The sequence below is a fragment of the Ochotona curzoniae genome, unplaced genomic scaffold (assembly GCF_017591425.1).
Source record: "Ochotona curzoniae isolate NIBS_2020 unplaced genomic scaffold, NIBS_Ocur_1.0 contig_3622, whole genome shotgun sequence".
In the NCBI taxonomy this organism is placed as follows: domain Eukaryota; kingdom Metazoa; phylum Chordata; class Mammalia; order Lagomorpha; family Ochotonidae; genus Ochotona; species Ochotona curzoniae.
In genome coordinates this window covers 28,875,936-28,899,504 of record NW_024465926.1, presented here as the reverse complement: position 1 = coordinate 28,899,504, position 23,569 = coordinate 28,875,936, and the positions used below count along the sequence as shown (strand labels likewise).

Below are 23,569 nucleotides of genomic sequence, written 5' to 3'. Positions count from 1 at the left end.
AACCTGCATTCTTGGGGCTCAATTAGCACTCCTTTGGACATTCTTAACCACAAGTCTTTGTATCCAGGTTGGTGAAAGACCTGGAGGTTTGGCAGAACGCAGCTTCTTGCCATAGGAGGAGTCATACAAAGTCGAGAAACATCCACAGAGCACAAGATGCTCAGGGGTCCTGCAAAGGGGCTCAATAAGTTTGGGTCAGGGTCTTTCCGGTCAAGTTTCTTTTTCTTTCTTCATTTTTTTTTAAACAGATTTTTCTGGGCCTTACCTTTAAGTGGCACCTAATTTTCTAAGTGCTCAGCAATGTTAAGAAGCCCACCCCTGCCCTCCCACCCCACATCAGGACCAAGATTTTCACAAAAAGTTTTAGTGATGGCTAAAGCAAAAGCCGAAAATAAAACAAACAAGCCTCCCAAAACCCATAAAATGGAAACTCAAAAAACAGACTTTTTTGACTGGGACAGGTGTACACAAATGATTAGGCCCTCCAGGAGGTAAACACTTTCCAAGGAGGCTCTGCGGTGATAGGTGGTCCCTTGCACAACAATGGTCCCAAGAGTCATGGGAGTGTTAGGTGCCTTGAGCACACACCTCAGCCTCAGATAAAGCTGGGAGCCTCAGAAAGGGAGGAGTGGATGAATCAGATAAGTGGGGAGGTAGGGACAACTTCCCTGTCATGTTCCATTTTTACAGTTCATCCAAGAACAATGCAGGATCCTTGGCATAGACCATGGAAGCAAGCTACAAAGACTCCTGGGAATCAAGAAGAGCTCTGGAAAACAGGTGATTCCACGGGCAGGAAGGGGCACGTGGAGGGGAGGATGCTGGCTTCTCAGGAAGAAAGGCAAAACACAACCTGGGTGTTGTCATGGCTTTGGAAGACAGGTCAAAAGTGTGGGTGGCTGGATCAGGACATGAGCTGCAAAAGATGGAGATGGGGGAGTGGAGCAGGCTGTCAAGGATGCTAGAGATGAAGGGTGGGCCGGGAGAGACGGGCCAGAAAATGCAGGAGGACCTGCCGTCCCGACAAGGGATATGGGAACACCGGGATGGGCGCACGGACAGCGACATGGGGGAGGGCCCGGCAAACACTGACTTTCGCGCAGCACGAAGAGGTCCGTCTGCTTGTCGGAGTTGAGGTCCCCGAAGGCCGCCAAGGTGCCCCAGGCCTCCGCCCCAAAGAGCTCGGCTGTGACGTTGTGCAGCGCCCGCGCCGGGGCCGGCCCGACGCCCAGCAGCGCGAGACCCCCGAGGACAGGCGCCAGCAGCACCCAGGTGCTCGGCAGCCGGCCCGCCGCCGCCGCCATGGCCGCCCCTCGGCCCCCCGCCCGCCGGCTCAGCGGCGCGCTTGACGGCAGCCGCAAAGCACCGCGCCGACAGCCCGGAGACACAGCACCAGCCCCGAGGCGCCCCGGAGCCGCGGTCGCGGCCCTTCCCTCTTCCTCAGGGCTGCCTCTCTGACGCGGGGAAGGCCGCGGAGTAAGGGCGGGGGTAGGGAAGCTCGCTCCGCGCTCACTTCCGGCCGGCCCGACAGTGTCGCGCGAGAGGGCGGGGCCGGCCAGGCGGTGCTGACAGGCGGCCCCGGGGGCGGTGGCCCGAGCGGCGACCTGAGGGCCATGGCGGGGGCGACGGGGCTGATGGCCGAAGTGAGCTGGAAGGTCTTGGAGCGAAGAGCTCGGACCAAGCGCTCAGGTTTGGCTGGCGGGGCGCCGCCGCTTACCCCCCCCCCCACCCAGTGGGTGGTGCAAACCCCCCCAAGCCCCGGGGGCGGGAGGCAGGTGGGGGTCCTGGGAATGAACCTGTGCCCCGTGTGTACCCCTTAGAAAGCAGGAGGTGGCTTCGGGCATGTTGCCCAAGGAGATGGTTTGCTCCCTTCTCCTCTAAAAATAAGTTGACACTCTGTGTTGCCCACCAGCTTGGTCCGTGAGTGTTCCTCTTCCAAAAGTAGCGGCACTTTCCACTTTGCCAGGAGCCTGGCCCCTAGGAAATTGGGGCCCACACACATTCCTGGGCGACCCCCTGTGTGTGATCCTCTTAAAAAAAAATAATAGTAATGATAATAACAACGACTTCGTTTTTAGTTATGGCTATGACCTGTCTCCAGAATGCCGACAACCACTTGTTGCCTTATTCTCTTTCATAGAGACCTTCGCACATCCCGCTAGCTCTGAGCCCAGAAGGACAGAAACTGAGGGAAACAGGATAGAGCCAGGATCCTACTAAGTCAATTTGAGCATAGTTGGGTTCTTAAGGAAGCTGACCCATTGCCTAAGGGCCACAGGACCTGTAGTTTCCAGTGGTGTTTTTCAAGTCCAAGGCTGTAAAGGTCAGAGAACCCAGTGCAGGCTGTCACAGCAGCTCAAGTATCCTGAACTGCCTTGTTCAAATCGCTAAGTCAGGACTTTAAAGTTAGCACTTGTGGGCGATTTCTCTTAAGGTCGGATTGAAAATATCGTTATTCCCCTAGCTGTTTGGATATATTCTTCAGCAAAAACAAACGTGTTCCCATTAGCAAGAGAAGTGGTAGAATGAAAAGCCTTTGAATAAAAGATTTCCCTTTTAAACGATTCATGAAATATATATATAATACATATATAATTGAGCGATGTGAGAGGCATTGATAGAATAATTAGCTGCAGTTGCACTGATGAAAAGATTTGTTTCTCTGCTCCAATTATGTTTTGAGTTCTTTTTGAAGTTTTGATTGTTGGGTGTGCATGATGCCTTTTTTTAGTTTATACAACATGTCTAGTTTTATAAATCATAACCCAATCTTTGTTTATAGTTTTATCCAGGTTTTAAACCTTAATAAGTTCTGCACTTGTGTACTTATGTAAAGCTACCACCAACAACACAGGAAAGATTTTCTAAAAAATCACTCCTGACTTACATGTTAAAGTCCATAACTGCTACTTGGAATGGTCATGTGTGTTTTTGTTTCAGATTTTTTTTTCTTACAATTTTCTTGTGTTACATGTAAGTGGTGAATAGTCTTTATAATCTAGTCTATCTGGGCTATGAAAAGAGGGATTGATTGATTATGTCTGGACAAGGAAAGTAACCAGAGTTTTCTTTCAGGAAGCTGAGCCCTGCCCCCAACGTATTTCTGTAGCATTTTTCTTTCCCCTTCATATGCACTTAGTGTTTCTTTTCTTCTCCAGTCTTTGTTTCCTCTGAAATGCATGCTATAACACGAAGCTTTGAAAACCTGACTTCTTCTCTCAGACAAAAACACTTTATGTTTTTAAGAATCACTTAAATGCAGTTTCAAGTGCAAGGTAGATAGCATCGATGCTGAGTGTTGCTTTGTGTTTACCTCAGAGTAAAACAGAATAGCTAGTTGAAAGTTATAAGTAATGCTTGAAGTTTCAGATTCTTCTGTTATTTTGAAATACAGATGATGAAGTTTCTTGACTAAATCATCTGCTCCCTGTGACATTAAAAACCATTGACTGGATGGTATTTGTTACTGTTGGTGTATCGGAGCTGAAGTTGCTTTGACACTGTGTGCCAACCTGCCTCTGGCATGTGCTCCTCACAGAGTTCTGAGCATTGTTACATAGTAGCATAATTACTGCACAATAGAGGATGCTGCTCTTCTGTAACGGTTCATAAGTGGATCTTCTACGTTTTATGCCTCCTCCATATCAGCATATGTAATTCATCAAAGGAAATCAAATTTTCAAGTCATAAAAGAGAAAATGAAATTACATAATGATCTGCAATTATTGCCTTTGTTGTGCACTGCATCATGTTAATAACCGCTCACACTGCTTTCAATTAATCTAATGCTGATTGCTTCTAACCTTTACTAAACAGTTTCGAAATTGCTGTAGTTTAGCCTGCGACGCTTGTGATTAGAGACAACAGTTTGAAATGGCCAGCTCACCTGATGCGGTTGTCTCCACTCCACCCACTTTCTTAAGGTCTGGTAAGTGTGAAGACCCCAAAAGGGTCACTTGGTAATTTTAAACAGCTTTGTCTCTGAAATAAACTTCTCCCTAAATTATTATTCTGTTTTTATTTCCTCTTATGTGGGCCCAGCCAAGCCTGAGCCCCATTTCTGCCAGCAGGTCTGCATTGTATTTTGAATGTTACTTGTGGTATGGAATTTGGTCAGTGCAGAGTAGAGCTCTTACCCTGACACAAGATGTTTGACCCTGGAGATTCTTTTGTATCTGGAAGCATAGCATACATTCTTAAATGATTTTTGTCTTTTTAGATAAGGAAATCTCACAAATTAAGCATTTCTGATCAACCTCTCAATCATCTATTCTGCATCAACTCCCTGTTACCATAAACTTGTGCCAGGTCTTGAAATGCTTGTTGCAAAGCAAAGTGCTTTCCACTCTGTCCCATACATGCCCGGTGCCGGGGGCAGGTATTGGCACAGTGGCTCTCAGTGTTGTTTCGACATGCTCCCTGGCTCGCCACATAAATGCACAGAATATTGAACACAATTTCAGGTGGGTCATGGACCTAGGATTGACCAAGTATGGATTCCTATGAGGAATCCAAGCCTTTGGATGTAGTTTTACTTTGCAAAAGAAGCAATAGGTTAAGTGATCATGATAGGTTATGGTTCACCTTGGGCTGTTGAAAACAGGTGGCTAAACTCCCTAGGAGGAGTCAGTTGTCATGAGCCTGCTCTTCTTCTTTCATGTGTCTGATGCAGAATATTCAAATATCAGGATTCCTTCAAAAGTGAAGGTGAGATGACCCTCCCATCCCTTATCCTGCCACAAACCCAGTAAGAATGAAACACTTCATGGCTTCATCATAGCCATTCTGAAATTATTCCTCTCTCTCAGAGGAGAATAAAATGGAAAATTTATATCGGGTCATATTTTAGCAAGATAGAAAAGGTAAATTTTGCAGACAAGAACTATGAAACAGTTTAAGAAAAAAAAATTGTTCAGTCAAAAGCAGAAAACAGTAAGTTTGTAGTTTAGGATCTGAAATAATCCCTGTGTTTAGTTGTCATTTACTGAATGGCAGAGTGCTTCAACGGTGCTAGTTGATAAGTGATTCTTTCACTGGAGAGACTGGAAGGGCATGTCTCCGGAGTGTTTTTACTTTGTTAAGCGCCAGCCTGTTTTCCGTCTTGGCTTTGCTACTACAGTTGGTTGGGTTTTCGGCACTAGAAAAGTCATTCAGTAGTTATAAGGAAATAGGATGCTTAAGATAAGCTTTTATGCATCAGTAGTTCTAAGAATTTCCAAGTACAAGAACTATGTTTCAACATTATGTAGAATGTTTGACTGATATATAAAAAGCTTTTCTGCAACCATATTATTAAATTGAGATTGAATGCACTAAGAAGCAAAGTAGAAAAATGCCAGTCTTCAGTTTTTTAATCCATTTTAATGAGTGGTTCTTCATAAATGGTTTTCAATGTTTATGTTTTTGGGGGGCTATTTCTCTATCCAAAACTAAGTGAGAATATAAAGTACCACTTAAAACTTTTGCCTGTTAAAATAACTACTACTCTGAGTGATTTGCGTTGGTAATTTATTTGCTGATTTAGAAATACATATATTTTTAAGTGAGTTGTTTCACCATTGCAGTTCCTTGGGCATTATCATTGCAGAAGAGTGTTTTATTGCATGATTTAATTTACCAATCGTTGTAAAGCATGTTCTGAATTTTACAACTGAGCTTTTTGACTGTTAGTTTTGCATAGAATGTTTCCAGTGTTGCCAAAAATGAAAGCCTTGATTTTTGGAAAATCATTCTGTACCTGCATTCTTTTATGTATTTTAACCATCCTAGTTATGTTTGTGCTCTCCGTTTTCTGTTCCTACCCCAGAGCTTTTGCTAAGAGTCCTGTGTTCTTATGTGTGCATGAAATTGTGTTTTGATTGTTTACGGGTCAGGGTGTACTGTGGTTGAATATAAATTGTGTTGACTGTTTGAATCAGAGAGATCTAGATAGACAAGTTGTTCTATAACAAGCTTCGGAGCACAGTGTTTGAGGTGATTATTTTATAAAATTCAACAAGTGAAGTAAGTAAAATAGGATTATTGATGAAGCTCAGTGGGTTCTTTCCTCAGCTTTGTAGAGAAATAAAAAGCCAGGATACAATGACAAATGTAAAAGATTTTGTATTCAAAGCAAAGAGATAGGAAAACACTGCCCCATGAAAAAGTAGGGAAGCGGAGTATCTGATTGGACACTGTTTCCCTAAGGAAAACAGGTTGGACATTTCGCAAGTTTTTTCTTTTTCTTTCTTCAGGCATAAAAAGCGGGTATGGGGTACCCAGGTGTCTAGGCTGCTGAGAGTATTCAAGTGATTATCTTGGCCTGTTCTGGGCAATGGCCTGCAACCTCCCACTCCCTCGATCTGGGCAGAGGAGCAGAGAGAAATGCCCCTGGCTTTGGTTGTCTTGGCAGCTCCAGGGTCTTGTTTGTACAGCCAGTCCATCCAGTACATGAAGACAGTGAACTGTGACGTGGAGCTAAGAATTGTCCCCTGCCCATCTCCTCCTTCAAGGCCCTAGATGCGACCTCAGTAAGATAAGAATGGGTCATCTTGTACCTCACAGTGTTTTCATTTCTCATGTGGTCACTGCATGATCTGTTGCCTTAGCCAAGTTGACCAGCTGTAGCAATAGCCTTGGAATTAAAGCTAATCTGCAATAATGAATGTAGCATATTGTGATGAGAAAAGTGACTTGACATTTTTGCTTTTATTCTTATAAGGCAAGGTATTTGAGAAGTTACTCCTTCGTAAAGCAAATCTTCAGCTTACTTGTTCCTTGGCTTCCTCAGTTCCTCAGCATCGGATAAGTGGGTTTCAATATATGGCCTGCGTTCTTGCCTCTAATTATTTCTCTTTAGATTGATTAATTTTCTTTAGCTTAATTTTCCAGGAATATCAGTACTTGATAAAGTCTGGTTGTGCATATAGGGCCATGTTCATTTTATTTTCATGAATTTGTCTGATACTGCTTTTTTTTTTTAAGTGTATAGCAGTCTTGCTTTTAGCGTAATTTAACAGCCAGATATTAACAAGTTTTTGCATCTTGACGAGGCTATGAGTCTTAGGCTTCTGGATTTTGTGGATTGTAATCCCCATTTAAGACACTAATGGAAAAATACGTATTATGTGTACAGCTGCAGCCTGGCTCTCTGTTGTTTCCTCCCTGTTTAATCTTTTTTTTTTTTAAAAGATTTATTTTTATTATTTTTTTTATTGGAAAGGCAGATATACAGAGAGGAGAGACAGAGAGGAAGATCTTCCGTCCAATGATTCACTCCCCAAGTGAGCGCAATGGCCGATGCTATGCTGATCCGAAGACAGGAGACTGTTCCGGGTCTCTACGTGGGTGCAGGGTCCCAAAGCTTTGGGCTGTCCTTGTCCTCAACTGCTTTCCTGGGCCACAGGCAGGGAGCTGGAAGGGAAACGGGGCTGCAGGGATAGAACCAGCGCCCATATGGGATCCTGGGCGTGCAAGGCGAGGACCTTAACCACTTGGGCCACCGCGCTGGGCCCTCTACCTGTTTAATCTTGAGTAACTTCCATCTTTAAAGTTAAGGTCATAAAACTTACCTGGGGAAATTACTGAGAAGGTTAAATAGTAATATTATATGGAAAATGCTTGAAGTTTAATTCCCATTCAACAGGTTTTAGTTTGTCTCTTTCCTAAAAATATGTGTCTTTTTTTTTTTTAAAGACTTATTTATTTTTATTGGAAAGGCGGATATACAGAGAGGAGAGACAGAGAGGAAGATCTTCCGTCCAATGATTCACTCCCCAGGCGGCTGCAACGGCTGGAGCTGAGCCAATCCAAAGCCAGGAGACTCTTCCAGGGCTCCCACGTGGGTGCAGGGTCCCAAGGCTTTGGGCCGTCCTCAACTGCTTTCCCAGGCCTCAGGCAGGGAGCTGGATGGGAAGCGGGGCTGCCAGGATTAGAACTGGTATTAGAATATGGGATCCCAGGCGTTCAAGGCGAGGACCTTAAGCACTTGCGCCATCGCGCTGGGCCCAATATGTGTCTTTTTTATGAGATTGCTGATGTAGATAAAATGAAGAATTACACATAGAGACATGATTGCTTAAGGTTCTCTCATTTAAATAGGTACCATCCGTGTTACCATTTGATTAACAAAACCTATCATGGTATAATATACTTAGCTGTAGTCAGATAATCCAAAATCTATAATTGATAGAACTGTGCTATTTAATGGTCCTTTCCTTTGTTAGTTTAGCTCTTGTTTTTCTCTAAATCATCTCGTTTTTAACAATACTCACTATAAAGAAATTGTTGCTGGCAGTTTCCGTGGAAATTCATACTAGCAGCAAGTAAAGCAGTAGTTTTCTTTTATATAGTCAGAAGATATTTTTGGCTTACGTTGGGCTGTGCAAATGATTTGTTTAATATAGGATGGAATTTTTGGAGGAACTTATGAATTGTATACTGCTGGGATCTCTGCTGTCTTCTGCCTAGATCCTACCGTGTTATCCTACAAGGTGTGGGAGATAGACACCATATGGTAGGATTTGGTCTCCTGGTGTGAGTCTTGTTGCCTTTAAAGCATGCACTGCTTTGTGTTGTTACACTCAGCAAAGGTGATGCTTTAGATTTCATATGTGTAGTGGCTTCATGAGGTATACAACAGCTTGTCTCAGTGTTTTAGGTTGTTACCAAGGACTCATGTTGTACAATTTAAATGCTATTCTTCTCATGCTGTTTTGTCTTCAGGCCTCTGTAACATCAGATAATGACCTAGTAGGAGCTCCCTAGAATTCCAGATTCTGATGCAGGTGCTTCTTGAGCTTTACCAGGTGTCTGAGGGACATCTCAAAGGATAGCCCTACTCTTCTTCCTCTTCAAACATATTCTGCCTTAAATATTTTCCATCTTGGTATCGTGGACCCATATTTTTCCAGCTATTTTATGCAGATCTTTCCCACTGTATGTTTAAAATGTGTACCAACTCTATCTGGTTTTCCTCACTCTGTCTTGTTGGTCCTAGCCACTTTTGTCTCTGGTCCAGGTTCCTGAAATATTCTGATTGCCTGTTTCTACACTGCTGCCTTGCTACAGCCTGTTCATCTAGTAGGGAGAAGGATCCTTTAAAGTGTAAACCACATTCCTGTTAAAATAAAAACCACTTTCCTGTTAAAATACTCCCATTGGGGTCTTCATTATCTTGACATGACATTCTTAGTCCCTTCTTTTGAGTGACAGAGTCCCCAAGTGCCTTGGCTTTTGGTCTGCTCTCTGACCATCCTGTGGATTGCTTCTCTCCTTTTTTATTTTTTAAGATTTATTTATTTTTATTGGAAAGGCAGATGTACTGAGAGGAGGAGAGAGAGGAAGATGTCCCACCTGATGATTCACTCCCTAAGTGAGCGCAATGGCCGGTGTTGCGCCAATCCAAAGCCGTGAGCCAGGAACTTCTTTCCAGGTCTCCCACGTGGGTGCAGGGTCCCAAGGTTTTGGGCTGCCCTCAGCTGCTTTCCCAGGCCACAGGCAGGAAGCTGGATGGGAAGCGGAGCTGCTGGTATTAGAACTGGTGCCCATGTAGGATCCAGGCCTCTGCAAGGCAAGGACCTTAACTGCTACGCTTGCACCAGGCCCAGACTGCTTCTCTTCTTGTGGAAGACTTCTCTTCAGCTATGCTGGCTTCCTCTGGTCACATAAAACACGTCCGCTTTTCATGTTAGCTATTTCTTCTGCCAGGGCAGCTCTGTATATTGCTGTTTAGGTAGTGATTCCTTCTTTTTCTTTTCTTTTTTTTTTTTTTTGTTTTTACTTCCAGTCTCAAACTTACCTCTTTTACCTTTTCACCCTAGATAATTTTATGTGACCTCAGATGCATCACAATATTCTCTAATGTGTTTTTCTTTTATTTACTATTTTTTTCTTAGTTTTCTTGTTTGTCTCCATCTGTTAGTCTGTATGAAAGCATTCTTGATGTGTTTTGTTTCCTAGAGCCTAGAAGAGCACCTGGAACATAATAATTGTACAATAGATTATATTGCTTAGCAAGTCCTACTATATCACAGCTAATTCCTCACTGCCCCTTTTGAGATGCAGTATCATAATGTGATTTGTGTATGGACTTTAGTGTCATACAGCTGAGCTCAAATATGAGTACTGATACCATGGGAACTACATCTAATTTCTTTATTTAAACTTAAAACTTAAAATTCATGACACATATCCCACATGAATTATTTTGTGAAGAGGAAGCAATGCCTATGGACGTATACAGTAGTACTCCTAGAAGTACTATTAATAACAATAGTAATTATTGTGTTGATGGTGACAGCAGTGACAGCCCTTTAAGCTGCTAGTCTTTGAGTTTTTAAATCTTAACAACATTCTGTGCTGTGTTACTGTTATTAGCCTTTTGAAAACAAAACACAGGGAAGTAACTTACTAAACTGATGAGTAATCAGGCTGAGATGCAAACAATGCAGAACTCTGCTGCTGGCCACTGCGTCTTTTCCCCTTTCACTGTCAGTAGTGCCTGCCACTTTGTACTCAGATGGGATTAGTTTTGCGATTTGATGATGTTATTTGTTCTCATTTGTTTCGGATTAACCTATGTATATTCGGCATTTTGAGGTCATCAGTGTTTGTAACACAAATGCTTCTAACTTGGAGTGGGGTTACCACTCAATAAATACATCATTAGTTGAAAATAATTTAACTTGAAATTCATTTATGCACCAAACTTAACCTAGCCTAACCTCTTTCACTTTCCATGTGTTCAGAACACTGAGATTAATTAGCCTACAATTGGACAAAGTCATTTAACGCAAAACCAATTCTATAATAAAGTATTGAAGCTTTCATGTAGTTTACTGAATTCTTGTTTGGAGAAACACTGGTGACACAGTTTACTGTAGAGTATCATGATCACTTGGCTGACTGGGAACTATGGATGTCTCCCACTGCCCAACTTTGTACAACAATATCATTATTACTTTGGGGAAAGATAAGAATTCTAAATGGGGTGTGCAATTCCTAATGAGTATGTATTGCTTTCACACCACTATAATGTCAAAAAATCATCAAGTTCAACCACCATTATGCCAGAGACCATCTATACGTTATCCCGATCTTTGCAAGTTCACAACTTCTATCTAATGATATTCTGTCATTATCTCTTGTTTTGTTACATCTGTAGCTAAAATATTCTACAGGTTGCAGCCTGTATGATTTTTCAAAAACTGATAACCAGTTCTGTTACTCCCTTGCTTAATATCATTCATCAGTTCCCTCTATCTCAAAGAACTGGGGCAGGAACTTAAAAAAAAAACTCTAGAAATGACATTTAAGTTGAAGAAGGAAATAAGCATCAAGGGGAACATGGAGATGAGATTCTAGACTAGGATCCTAGCACTATCTAGTTAGAAGTACTTTTTTAGGAACATTAAGTAGGTGGTTTTGGACTAAGCATTTGTGTAACACCTAGCATGATGCTACATACAAGGGGACATCATCTTTATTTGATAAGAAATGGCTGTGGAGGCACAGATGCTAATGGTGTCACCAGTCTGTTTTCAGAAAATGTGGTGACTATACCATGACTATAAGTACATATATAGGATATAGTATATATATAGTGTGTGTGTGTGCATGTGTATATACACATATAGTATATATAGTATTTATATATAGCAGATGTTATGGCATAGCTTGTAATGCCAGCATGTTTCTTTTTTTTTCTCCCCAAGGGCATGATGATTTTAATTGTCAAAGTTTCTTCTCTTTGAGTATTCCTACTATTTTTTTTAAACTTTTATTTATTTTTTATTTCATTTTATGACACATCTTCATAGGCTCTGGGATTTTCCCCATGCCCTCCCCCAATGTTGGATTCCTCCACATTGTTGCAGTACTACAGTTCATATACAGTCATGATTCCTTCATTGCGAGCATGTACCATGCATAGAGTCCAGCATCTTATTGTCCAGATAAATTCAACAGTTCATTGGGAGACCATCCCTGGTCTGAAAGTAGAGGTGGCAGAATATCATCACCTCCAATGAAAAGCCACAACATAACCTCGAAAACAATTTCCAACATTATGGAGTTAAGTGACATGGTATTGAGTGACCAATATGTTAGAAAATGCAAGTTCTTAACCACATCCTGTGACTACTTCATTGACATTTCAATGTTAGTTTATACACAACTGGCTGCTATACACCTTAGAATGGTTATTGGGTACTATTCAGCTGTCTCATTTCTATTTTCATTTTTATATTTAGCAGCTTATAGTATTGAAGCATGATTTTTACTGAACTTGGTGAATTTTAGGACAGGCTTATAAATCAAACATGCCATAAGTTAACAGTTGAGGCGAAGAACAGTTTTAGGAGGGGTGTGCAGAGAAATCTTCAATACCTTAGTGAGGAGTAACTAATCTTTGTGTCCCACCTAGTCAGGTATATGTGAGTCCAAGCTGACTGTTTCCTATCTCTTCCAACTTTCCTTATTGGTCTCTGTTTATCTGATCTAATTTTGGTGGGGGGGGGGGTTTGGGCCTCCGGAGCGACCCTGATGGTCATTGTAAGAGAGGGTGGGGAGCCAAAGTTGGAACAAAGTAAGGACCAGAGAAAGCTCCTCTCCTGAGTCCTGAAGGAAGTTTACTGTTCTTCTGTTTCTGAGGACTGCTCAGTGCTCCTGGCTGTTGTTCTGATGACATTAGGTTCTGTGAGGAAGGATCTGGGGTTCTTCCATCCTGTGTGGGAGATCTGAAAGGGAATGAATGACCTGAGTTCTTGGCCTACGGGGGCACTCCAATTCCCTGTGGTCTCCTTGAATGCCAGCATTTCTAATAGGTATTAGTTTGTTTCCTAGTTGTACCAGTTCCCATCTAGCTCCCTGCTAACAGACTGGGAAAAGAAGTGAGAAATGGCTCAAGTGTTTGGGTCCTTGTCATCCATGTCGGAGACCCTGATGATGCTCCTGGCTCCTGGTTTTTCCCTGGTCCACCCCTCGCCTTGTGGCCTTGTGTCCATCTGTGGCTTAAACCAGCAGATGCAAGAGCTATCTGTAACTCTGATCTTCAAATAAATTGATAAATCTTAAAAAAATCATATCTCGTAAAAATATATGTAGCAAAATGTTAGGATAGTCATTTTAATTGTAATTTTGTCCATATTTTAAGAACTGCCATTGACTATACTGTACCTGATGCATAATCTCGCAAGTTACACAAGGTACTGAATGTCTTTGCTTGATTTAGGTTGGAAGGGATACCTACTAAAAATAGGTTTGTGGGACATATAAAGATTTCTTTTATCTATATTTACACAGTTAGGAAATATTGTATGGTTTTGGAAAGGTCTATTTTCAAATCACTGTTTAGAAAGCAAATCAGAGTAAATTATAACTACATATATTTTACACTAGTTTTGAAAAGTTGGCAAATGCTTTCTGATAATTCTTTGTAGTTTCATGACACATTTTTAATAAATTCATACTTGTTCTTATTTTTGTCTCATTAGGCCTTGACATCCTTCAAGTTTTAGAAAGTTTTTGAAAGCTAAATAGACTTTCACTATTTTTAGTCTTTTTATTTTTTTGTTTCATTTGGAATTTATTAGAATTTTTTAAACAAAAATTATATGACTACTTCTCTGTTTAAATTATTCATTTTTAACATCTTAAATTCATTGATACCCTTTTTTTTTTGGTAAAGACTTTACAAGTTTTCTTGAAGAAATTACTCCTTAGAGCTCATGAAAGTTAAATGATTTCTCAAACCACTGAGAGGATATTCATATTTGTAGCATTGAAATTAGTCATGTTGTGGGCTCTGATATGTTTTGTGTCTCTTGTGTTCCTATTTTTTGTCTTTCAAAATAAACATCATTAGGTTTTAATTTATTATATGGACACTTGCTTGTGTTTTGTTGTAGTGTTAATTATATCTCACTATTTACCTATCCATTTTTTTGTCATTTAAATATTCAAATGTGTAGCTTAGGACTAAATTTTGCAAATATGTATAACCAAATTATAAAGAGGAACATGCTGTTGTTTGGATTATAGACCAAGTCTTATTGTTCAAGCTGTCCACAGAAACTGGAAAGAACGGCATAGGCTCTGGAGTTGGAGATTTCAATATTGGGCAGTTATTCATCTAACACAGTACAGTTTCCTGATACACTTTGAAAATGTGTTCATGTAAAATGCTTCCTCAAGCAGTTGAACAATTTTCTGCATATTTAAATTTAATTTTCATGCAGTTATGGGTATTTTGTAAGTTTGGCTAGAGTTCTCTGATGGTTTAATAGAGTTAAACAATATTGGTGTGTAGAGAGGATGAAGTTGGCTTTCTGTGCCTTTATGTACTGTTCTCATGAGGTTTTATCTTAATGGGAATCTTATCTGTTTTCTATAATTCACATCTGAACTTCTTATGACTTATGATTTGCTGTGATTTCAGTCTTGCCCTTTTAAAACTACTGTCTTTGTTAATGTTTCTCTCATGAATTGTCATCTGTGTCATTAAGTTGAAGTTGTGCAAGTCTAATTCTTCACAAATTAAGAATAAGAGATGAAAAAAAAATTAATGTTTTCTTTGATTTTAAATATTTTGATATAGTTACTTGCATATATAATTTGAGGATGAAAATTTTCATACTATGTAGGTAATAGGATCTCTTTTTTCTTCTCTAATTTGATCATACATCTTGCTATTTTAATAAATATCCATATAATTTCTAATGGACAGCGCATTTAGAAGTCAGTTGCTTTTATCTGGAAATTTGGAGTGAAAAACTGGGAGTTCTAGAGAATTGTGTTCATCTTGATGCTTTGCTGAGTTTGACAGTAGAGCCATTCCCATTGACTGACATTCCTTTTAATTCAGCAAGTTTTCATGCTTCTAAATAACACCCCAAAATAAAGTTAAGTATAAAAGTCATTTAACATGATTTTATTTGGTATGTCCAACATTGATAGAGAGCATTAATTATTTTCATTGGTTGCTTTTTCTGTTTTTTCAGACTTTGCCGTTGAGTTTCTTCTCCCCTTTTTTGTTTTTAATTTATTTGTTTTTATTAGAAAGGCAGATATACAGAGACGGGGAGAGATAGAGGAAGAACTTCTGTCCGATGGTTCATTCTCCAAGTGGCCACAATGGCTGGAGTTGAGCCAGTCCAAAGCCAGAAGCCAGGAGCAGCTTCTGGGTTCCCCATGTGGGTAGAGGGTCCCAAGGCTATGAGCTGGATGGGAAGCGGGACTGCCGGGATTAGAACCAGCACCCATGAGATCCTGGTGTGTTCAAGGCAAGGATTTTAGCTCCTACATATCACACCAAGCCCTGATCTTTTCCTTTTTTAAAATAAGGTTTGAGTAGCATGTTGACTTTAAAGTCTTAAACTTTTACCTTTTATTTTTGTTAAATAACCTTCAGATAATCTGCTAATAATGAAGACACTTCCAAGTTACATAATGTTAATATAGAAGCATTTAAAATAAAATTCTGCCTTATTTCACATATTTCTGAGGGTTATTATCTTCTCTATATAGAATCTTTTCATGAGTTTTTACTTGTTCCTGCCATAATTTCAAAGATCCTATTGTTGTGTCATATTATTTTCAAGGAAACACACAGTGAAGTTCAATTAATTTGTTTTACCCACTTAATCCCAATTCTCAATAGTATAGCTTGCAGCTTTGGTAATCATTTGCTTAATGAACACAAGGATAAAGAAATCCTACCAAATAACCTGCTGATTATTAATGTTTGAAGGAATCAACAGCTATTGGGGTTTTAATTTATCAATGGACTCCTTTTCCTACGTTACTTTTTTTTTATACCAAATACTTATACCAAATTTAAGCATTTCCTAAATCTTTAACTCTACCTTTTTATCATTTTGTTGTTATTTCTTGAATATTTCCTTCATTGTATAACCTTGCTATAACATCTTAAGACCCTGCATTGATTGTTTTGACTGAAATTGGACTCTTAAGCCTTCAAACTACCATCATACTCATTTTTTTTAAAGATTTATTTATTTATTGCAAAGTCAGATATACAGAGAGGAGGAGAGACAGAGAGAAAGATCTTCCATCCGATGATTCACTCTCTAAGTGAGCGCGACGGCCGATGCTATGACGATCTAAAGCCAGAAGCCAGGAGCAGTTTCTGGGTTCCCCATGTGGGTGCAGGGTCCCACGGCTTTGGGCCGTCCTTGACTGCTGTCCCAGGCCACAGGCATGGAGCTGGGTGGAAGTAGAGCTGCTGGAATTAGAACCGGCGCCCATATGTGATCCCGGCGCGTTCAAAGGGAGGACTTTAGCTGCTAGGCCACACCGCCGGGCCCTTAGATTGTAGGTTTTTAAATTAGTAATATTTTTAAATTAGTAATATTAATGGTAAAAAAAAAAATCCCTCGAGCATGGCATGATAGCCTAGTGGCTAAAGTCCTCACCTTACACACCCGTGATCCCATATCGGTGCTGGTTTGTATCCCGTTGGCCTTGCTTCCATCTCGCTCCCTGCTTGTGACCTGGGAAATCAGCAGAGGATGGCCCAAAGCTTTGGGACCCTGTACCCTTGTGAGAGACCCAGAAGAGGCTCCTGGCTCCTGGCTTCAGATCAGTGGATCTCTGGCTGTTGCAGCTTCCTTACAGCTTGATTGTAATGGGCAGAAGATCTTCTCTGTTTCTCTTCCTCTCTGTATATATGTCATTCCAATAAAAAATAAATAAAATAAATTTAAAAAATCCCCCACTGCTCAAATCAAGAAAGTTTAAAATATAATTTTTAAGAAAAAAAGGTAATAAGTGAAATGATGAAGCAAAATAGTACCTAAGTAAATAATAACGTTATGGCTTAGTTATCTTAAAGTTGGTGCTATCTTCACTGTGAGTGTCATCTGTGAGGCCAAACCATATAAATCCAACTGGTTTTGTATCTGCATAAAAGCCTTTAATAATCTGTGTATATTGGTTTTTGCCTTTGCAGAGGGGAAAAAAATGAAAGAAATCACAAAGATATTCATCTACATTGTTATGAAATATCAGCATTTTCACATATGTAGAAGGTCACACATATTTGATTTAGAAGGCCTTGTGTATCTGCATAGAGTTTACCCATGGTACCACAGAGTCTACATTTGACATTTACATTTTTAAAATATGGTAATAAAAGAGAGTAAGATAATACACCTTTAACTGAAGTGGAGAAACATCAGCATCCTGAATCCTACCATCAAGAATAAGAAGTGAGATGGAGACCAGCACAGGGCAGAGCAGTTACAGGCACCTCCTACAGTACCGGTCAGTTCCTGTCCTTGCTGTTGGACTTCTGATTCGGCTCTGTGCTAAATGACCTGCAAAGCAGCAGAAGTTGGACAAGTGTTTGGGTCACTGCTCTCCCCCAGGAGATTGCGAGGAAGCTCCTGGCTCCTGGCATAGCCCTGGTTGTCATGACTGGAAAGTGAAGCAGTAGATAGATCTGTTTTTCTCTGTCTCTCTCTCTGTGTCTGTCTCACATCTCTGTAAGTCTGACTTTCAAATAAAATTTGAAAACAGTGATACATACCCTATTTGTTGGGAGAATCTTAAAAACAGTGCTAAATAAGGTACCAGAGAATAATGCACGTTTTCTTTTTTAAAGATTTATTTTTATTATTTTTTTATTGGAAAGGCAGATATACAGAGAGGAGAGACAGAGAGGAAGATCTTCCGTCCGATGATTCACTCCCCAAGTGAGTGCAGCGGGCCGATACTATCGATACTATGCCGATCCGAAGCCAGGAGCCTCTTCCGGGTCTCCCACGCGGGTGCAGGGTCCCAAAGCTTTGGGCCGTCCTCGACTGCTTTCCTGGGCCACAGGCAGGGAGCTGGAAGGGAAGTGGGGCTGCTGGGATTAGAACCGGCGCCCTTATGGGATCCTGGACGTGCAAGGCGAGGACCTTAACCACTTGCGCCTCGGCGCCGGGCCCTAATGCATGTTTTCAATGTTAGGCTTTTCAGATCAAAGGCTAGTTATTGTTATATTTATAAAAGAAGGCTTTCTTTTTATTCTTGTACATTGCAACTACCTTCAACTGGCATAGTATTGAAATGGAAGTAAGAAAAGGAGAAATCTAAGTAAAAAACAGCTGCAGAAAGTGGTAAAGAATGGAAACAGTTCCCATACTCAGTTGACATGGACAAAGTGTAGTAATCAATACTAAATTACTTATACTACACCTTCATATCTTCAAGAGAATGTTCATTAAGGTTGATTTTTTTAGACGCTGCTAATGCTACATTAAATAGATGTGATTTTCATAAGAAGAAATTAAACCTTTTTAGAGAGGAACTTAAGGAATATGCTCATCTTTGTTTGTTTGTTTCATTGTTACCTGAAACAAAGAAACCATGCATAATTTAACATTTAAATATTACCTCTTCCGTGTACTGCCAGTGTAACCTTGGTGGAGTGTCTAAATCTTGGGTTGTTTCGATTTTTATGATGACAATAGGGCCCAGCACAGTAGTCTAGTGGCTAAAGTCCTCGCCTTGCACGCACCAGGATCCCATATGAGTGCTGGTTCTAATTCCAGTGCCCTGCTTCCCATCCACCTCTCTGCTTATGGCCTGGGAAAGCAGCCAAGGATGGCCCAAAGCCTTGGGACCCTGAACCCCCAATAGAGATGTGGAATAAGCTCCTGGCTCCTGGCTTTGGATTGCACAGCTCCAGGCTGTTGAGGTCACTTGGGGAGTGAATCAGCACATGGAAGATCTTCCTCTCTATCTCTTTTCCTCTCTATATCTTTCCGGTAAAAATTTTAAAGATCTTTTAAAAAATAATAGGATTCACAAATAAGGTTGTTGAGAGGATTATATAAAATCATGCCTGTAAGTACTTTGTATAATGCAAGTGCTTAAATAATGCTATGTTTGATTATAGTGCAGCTAATAATGCTTTTATTATTTGCCTGTTCTAGTTCCTTAGTTAGCATTAGACTTTTTATTGTTGTTATTTTCCTTGATGCAGTTTTTTAGGTATAGCAATTCACCTCTTCACCTTTATTGTCCCTCTTATTCTTCCCTCCATCACTATTTCCCCCCCATATTATTACAAGGCACAGTCCTTCAGCAACAGTCACAAGTCCAGCATTCTGCTATTTAAGTGTATCATAGCTTTCTGAGTATATGCAATCTGAGAGCCTCAAAACTATCAAACAGCATCTATCAGAACTATCAGAACTGTGAAAAGCACCCAAGTGATACCTTAGAACATTCTCCATATCACAGTTTCTAAGATGACGATAAGTGGACATCTTCCATCTCTGATGTGGTTTGTCATCTGGCAGCAGTGCCTTTCCCACAGTATTGTCCCTTGCTCCTCCCATCACCCTACAGGAGAATAGGGAAGAAAAGGAAAAATTGGAAGTATTTGTTCCAACTGCCTTTCCCCATCCCTCTACCCTCCCCATCCTAATTAGTGGTCCTCATGGGCGTGCATCTTTGTCAACTGTGAAAACAACATCAGACCCAGCGTGGTGGCGCAAGTGGTTAAAGTCCTCGTCTTGCACGCCCAGGATCCCATATGTGCGCCGGTTCTATCCCTGCAGCCCCGTTTCCCTTCCAGCTCCCTGCCTGTGGCCTGGGAAAGCAGTCGAGGATGGCCCAAAGCTTTGGGACCCTGCACCCGCGTGGGAGACCTGGAAGAGTCTCCTGGCTTCGGATCAGCATAGTATCGGCCGTTGCGCTCACTTGGGGAGTGAATCATCGGACGGAAGATCTTCCTCTCTGTCTCTCTTCTCTGTATATCCGCCTTTCCAATTAAAAAAAAAAAATAATAAATAAATATTTAAGAAGAAACATCGAAAAATAAAATAAGAAACATGCTGTAGTTATTTAAATCCACTTGTTCTGTTATATGCATGAGCTCTGTCTTTCCTTGCTGAGTTTCTTTCTGCTGGGGTCTTTGTTACTCCACTGTATCCACCAGTTTCCTGGTTTCCCCTCTGCCATTCGTTTGCCCATTCCTATGTCCTGGGATTATATCTCTGCTTCTCCACCGCTAATCCTTCTCTCAATCTTAACTTGTCCTCACCCTATTCTGCCATCTTGCATCTTGCTAGACTAATGTGTTGTCTTCAGTCTGTCATGTTGCACATTGACAATTTTCACTAAACTTTATATTCTTGGTAAACTTGTGAAGTTATAAAATACTTAATGTGAATTTCAAATAAATAAGTCTACCAAGTAGAGAGTCTGGAGATCTTATTTTTGTTGTTAGTTCTGAAATTTTAAAAATTTTTCCTTATAAATAGAAGCTTAGACCACATTTTGTTATTATTTAATTCTGCTTCAAAATACTGTGATAATTGGTCACTGTTGCTAAGTGGGGCTGGGAAAAGTTTTCCTAGGATCTTAAGGCCTATGTTTGGTTAATTTTACAATAGATTTTTTTAAGATAGGGAATTGATTAGGCTTGCTCAAAGTTGAGGTAATGATATAATAGCTTTCGATTTGTCAGTATCATGATGCAAGGGTCTTGAAGCCAATCTTTGTGAACAAGATTCTTGATAGAAAGACAGTTTCGGTTGTTTCATGGTCTTTATTTTCTTGGCATTGTAGAGTTGGTTTTCCTTTAAAAAAAGTGTTATTTGATTTTTTGTTTTTTGGCCTTTTGAACATCTCACATCCTCTTCCCTCTTCTCCACTTTTTTTTAAAGATAAAAATGCAAATTGTGACTCAGCAGCTCTAGGCCAATTGTTGACAATCTCCAACAATAACAAGCTGAGAGGCAAGGTCCTTGCTACTGCAGGTTGGCTTGCACTTCAGTTCAGCAGTGTTTGTTGAGCAGCAGTCATTTGTAGCATTAGCCTGCAGGTAGCAGGCTCTGAAGTAAAGCATAAGAATCCTTTTTGCAAAAAAAAGTAAATTTCTTTTAATTCCATTTTCCATGAACCTTTTGAAGTACCCTTTTAAATTAGCATCCATACAGATACTATTAGAAATGACTCTTATCTCTTTCTCGTATCTTTCCAATAAAAAGATTTTAGTATTATAGTAGACGTTCCAAAGAGATGACTGGCTCCAGTTTTATAGTGTTTTCTCACTAGATTGAATGTAAATGACAGGCAAAATTGACCAGCACTGGAAGTCAAGTTGATCTCCAAGCAGCACTCTCCACTCCCTCATCCAAATTAACTTTGCTTTTCTACTAATGTCTGAAACACGGAAATCCTGGCTGCTTTAAGATCTCTGAAAAGGTTTTTGGTGGTAGAAGAACAAGACGAAAGCTTTATTCTGCCTCCTTTCTCATCTCATAAAGTTTACAGCTCATAATTTAAACAGATTAGCTAGTAAACATGTGCTGTAGAAATCCTTTTTTCCTAGATATTCTTATAAAAATACATTGATGATCTTATAGAGTGAGCATAAATTGGGGACAGGTACCTCAAGTGTAGTAATTTTCTTTGAAATGTAAAGGAAGCAGCAAGCCAACTTCAAATTAACTACAAAAATACTGACAAGTTCAAGGCAGATTTTCATTATAATTTCATGTTACAGAAGTAGTTTAGTTTCATTTATAGTACTACAAGTTGAATACCTTAGATATCTACTGTCATGACTCTAGTTTGATTTTCAATTTTTTCCTTTAATGAGGTCTTCGTAACTAAATTATAATGTAAGTTTAAGTAGAGCAAAAATTTTGATAGCTTTAGTGTTCTTCTAGAGTCACCTTCTTTCACTTTTATATTAAGTAACAAAAACTAATAGTCCATAAAAATTTACATTTAGAATAGACATTATAAGTTTTAGGTCAAATTATACGTAGTTGAAATAGTGTTTAATGAGTTAGTACTTAAAGTATGCCTGTTACAATCCAGTTTTATAATTTTAAGTGTGTACATTAGGATAGAGTTTGAATTTCATTTTGATATCTCCATTGTAATGTGGGTATTGTGGTATAATAGTCATGCTATGCTTTTTTTAATAAAAAGATTTATTTTACTTGAAAATCATAGTTATGGGGCAGGGAGAAACAGAGAGATGTTTTATTTGCTGAATCACTCTTCAAGTATTTGCAACAGCCAGAGTCGGATTGAGTAGGGTCAGTCCAAAACTGGGAACCAGAATATTTTTCTGAATTTCACAGATGGGTGCAAGGGCCCATGGAATGCAGCCATGCTCCAATGCTTTCCCAGGCCATAAACAGGGAGCTGGATTACAAGTGAAGCATTCAGGACTCCAGCCAGAGCTTATAGGGGATGCCCCCAGTGTAGGTATAGGATGAGCCTGATCACTGTGCAGGGCATTTGTCCTTGCTTCAACAAGAGGATTCTGAAATTAACTTAACAAAACAAATTATTCAAGAATTCTTTGGTTTCCTATCTTAAGTCCAGTTCTGTCCTAAATAGTGGCAGTAACAGTTTAGAGCAAGGAAAACAATTAATGTTTGATTCATACTATGCCAGTTGCCTTACTTAGCCTGGTTGCCTACATCTCACCCAAAATCCTGTGAGGTTATGTAATCTCTCTCACTTTTTAACATAAGATGAGCTAGCTCAGAGAAAAGTCCTAAAAGTTGCAAATTTACTTATCTATAATTGCAGACCAAAAGTTGCAAATTTACTTATCTATAATTGCAGACCGTTTCTTTCTAAACTCTTGTACTTCCTAGAGTCTCTTAGGTGTTAAGACACTCTCACTCCAAAAATTTGTTGCTATGCTGGGAGGCAGTGTTAAGTAGGTGACCTCCTTTTCCTGATTGAACAGGGAGACAATTGTCATTCAGTTTGTTGGGAAAGTGGCTCAGAACAGAGCAAAGATAGGGTAGGAATTGACAGCCAAATCAAATTTATTGTTGAAGAGAAATTTGTCACAAGTGGCCAACTGTAGACATGCAAAATTGTGCAAGCCACAAAATAGTAGCCCAGTGTTTTTTCAAACTACAAACTAGGCCTTTTATAGCTTATGGGTCTTGGAGTATTTTGAGGGGTCTGAGAGTATAGAGAGGCAGGTGGGGAGGATTTCAAGGCTCAAGTGGACTTTTGCTCCCTGATTTGGGAATAGATGGATGGAAAGCAAAGTGGAGAGAAGGGTGGGGAACAACAGAAGACTCCAGGATCATTTGAAATGCAGAAGAAAATCTCAAGGGGGCATCCACTCTGTTCATTGTAGGGGTAGCATAAGGCTGAGGCTTGTCTCTTCATTAAGGGGAAATGGGAAAGTTACTTGTGAAAAATGTGGCATGGATTCGGCACAATAAAAATTGGCTAGGTAATTATTAAATTGAGAAAGACAGTTCATCATAAAGCCTCAGGACAGAAATGTAGCAAATTGGTGGAGTCTAGAGCTGTACTGAAGTATAGAACAGAGCATTCAGTGATGTTTCTGCCTTGTGTTACTTAACCAGTGACCCAAACTTTGCTGCATTTGATGGAAAGAAAATTAACTAACATTTATTACATATAAACTGTGTTGTCTTTCAGAAATATCTCTAATTTAATTTGGGTTGTAAATGTTATGATTAAGTTTACTTTGCAATTCATAGCTTATTTTGTTTTCTATAAATCAAGATTTATTCAGTTCATGTCTGTTGCACAACATGGTATTACAGCTATGTTTAATTAG

At 40.1% G+C, this 23,569-nt stretch overlaps 2 protein-coding genes across 6 annotated transcripts in view; one reads left to right on the top strand and one right to left on the bottom strand.

The window, feature by feature from the left end:
- Window positions 1–1,444, bottom strand: part of ITFG1 (integrin alpha FG-GAP repeat containing 1) — a 187,945-nt gene extending 186,501 nt beyond the window's left edge. The window contains exon 1 of one of the 2 annotated variants that reach the window (XM_040982758.1): window positions 1,094–1,444. In XM_040982758.1, the coding sequence (XP_040838692.1) occupies window positions 1,094–1,304 (211 nt within the window). In that variant the 5' untranslated portion in view covers window positions 1,305–1,444. The remainder of the gene's footprint in view (window positions 1–1,093) is intronic. The other variant, XM_040982759.1, reaches the window with a different exon arrangement.
- Window positions 1,445–1,597: 153 nt separating this feature from the next.
- The window catches only part of PHKB (phosphorylase kinase regulatory subunit beta), a 221,839-nt gene continuing 199,867 nt past the window's right edge, over window positions 1,598–23,569 (top strand). For 2 of the 4 annotated variants that reach the window (XM_040982753.1, XM_040982754.1), the window contains exon 1: window positions 1,598–1,689. In XM_040982753.1, coding sequence (XP_040838687.1) covers window positions 1,614–1,689 — 76 coding nt within the window. In that variant the 5' untranslated portion in view covers window positions 1,598–1,613. Of the gene's footprint in view, window positions 1,690–1,758; window positions 3,929–23,569 lie in introns of those variants that run through there. The other 2 variants (XM_040982756.1, XM_040982755.1) reach the window with 2 other exon arrangements.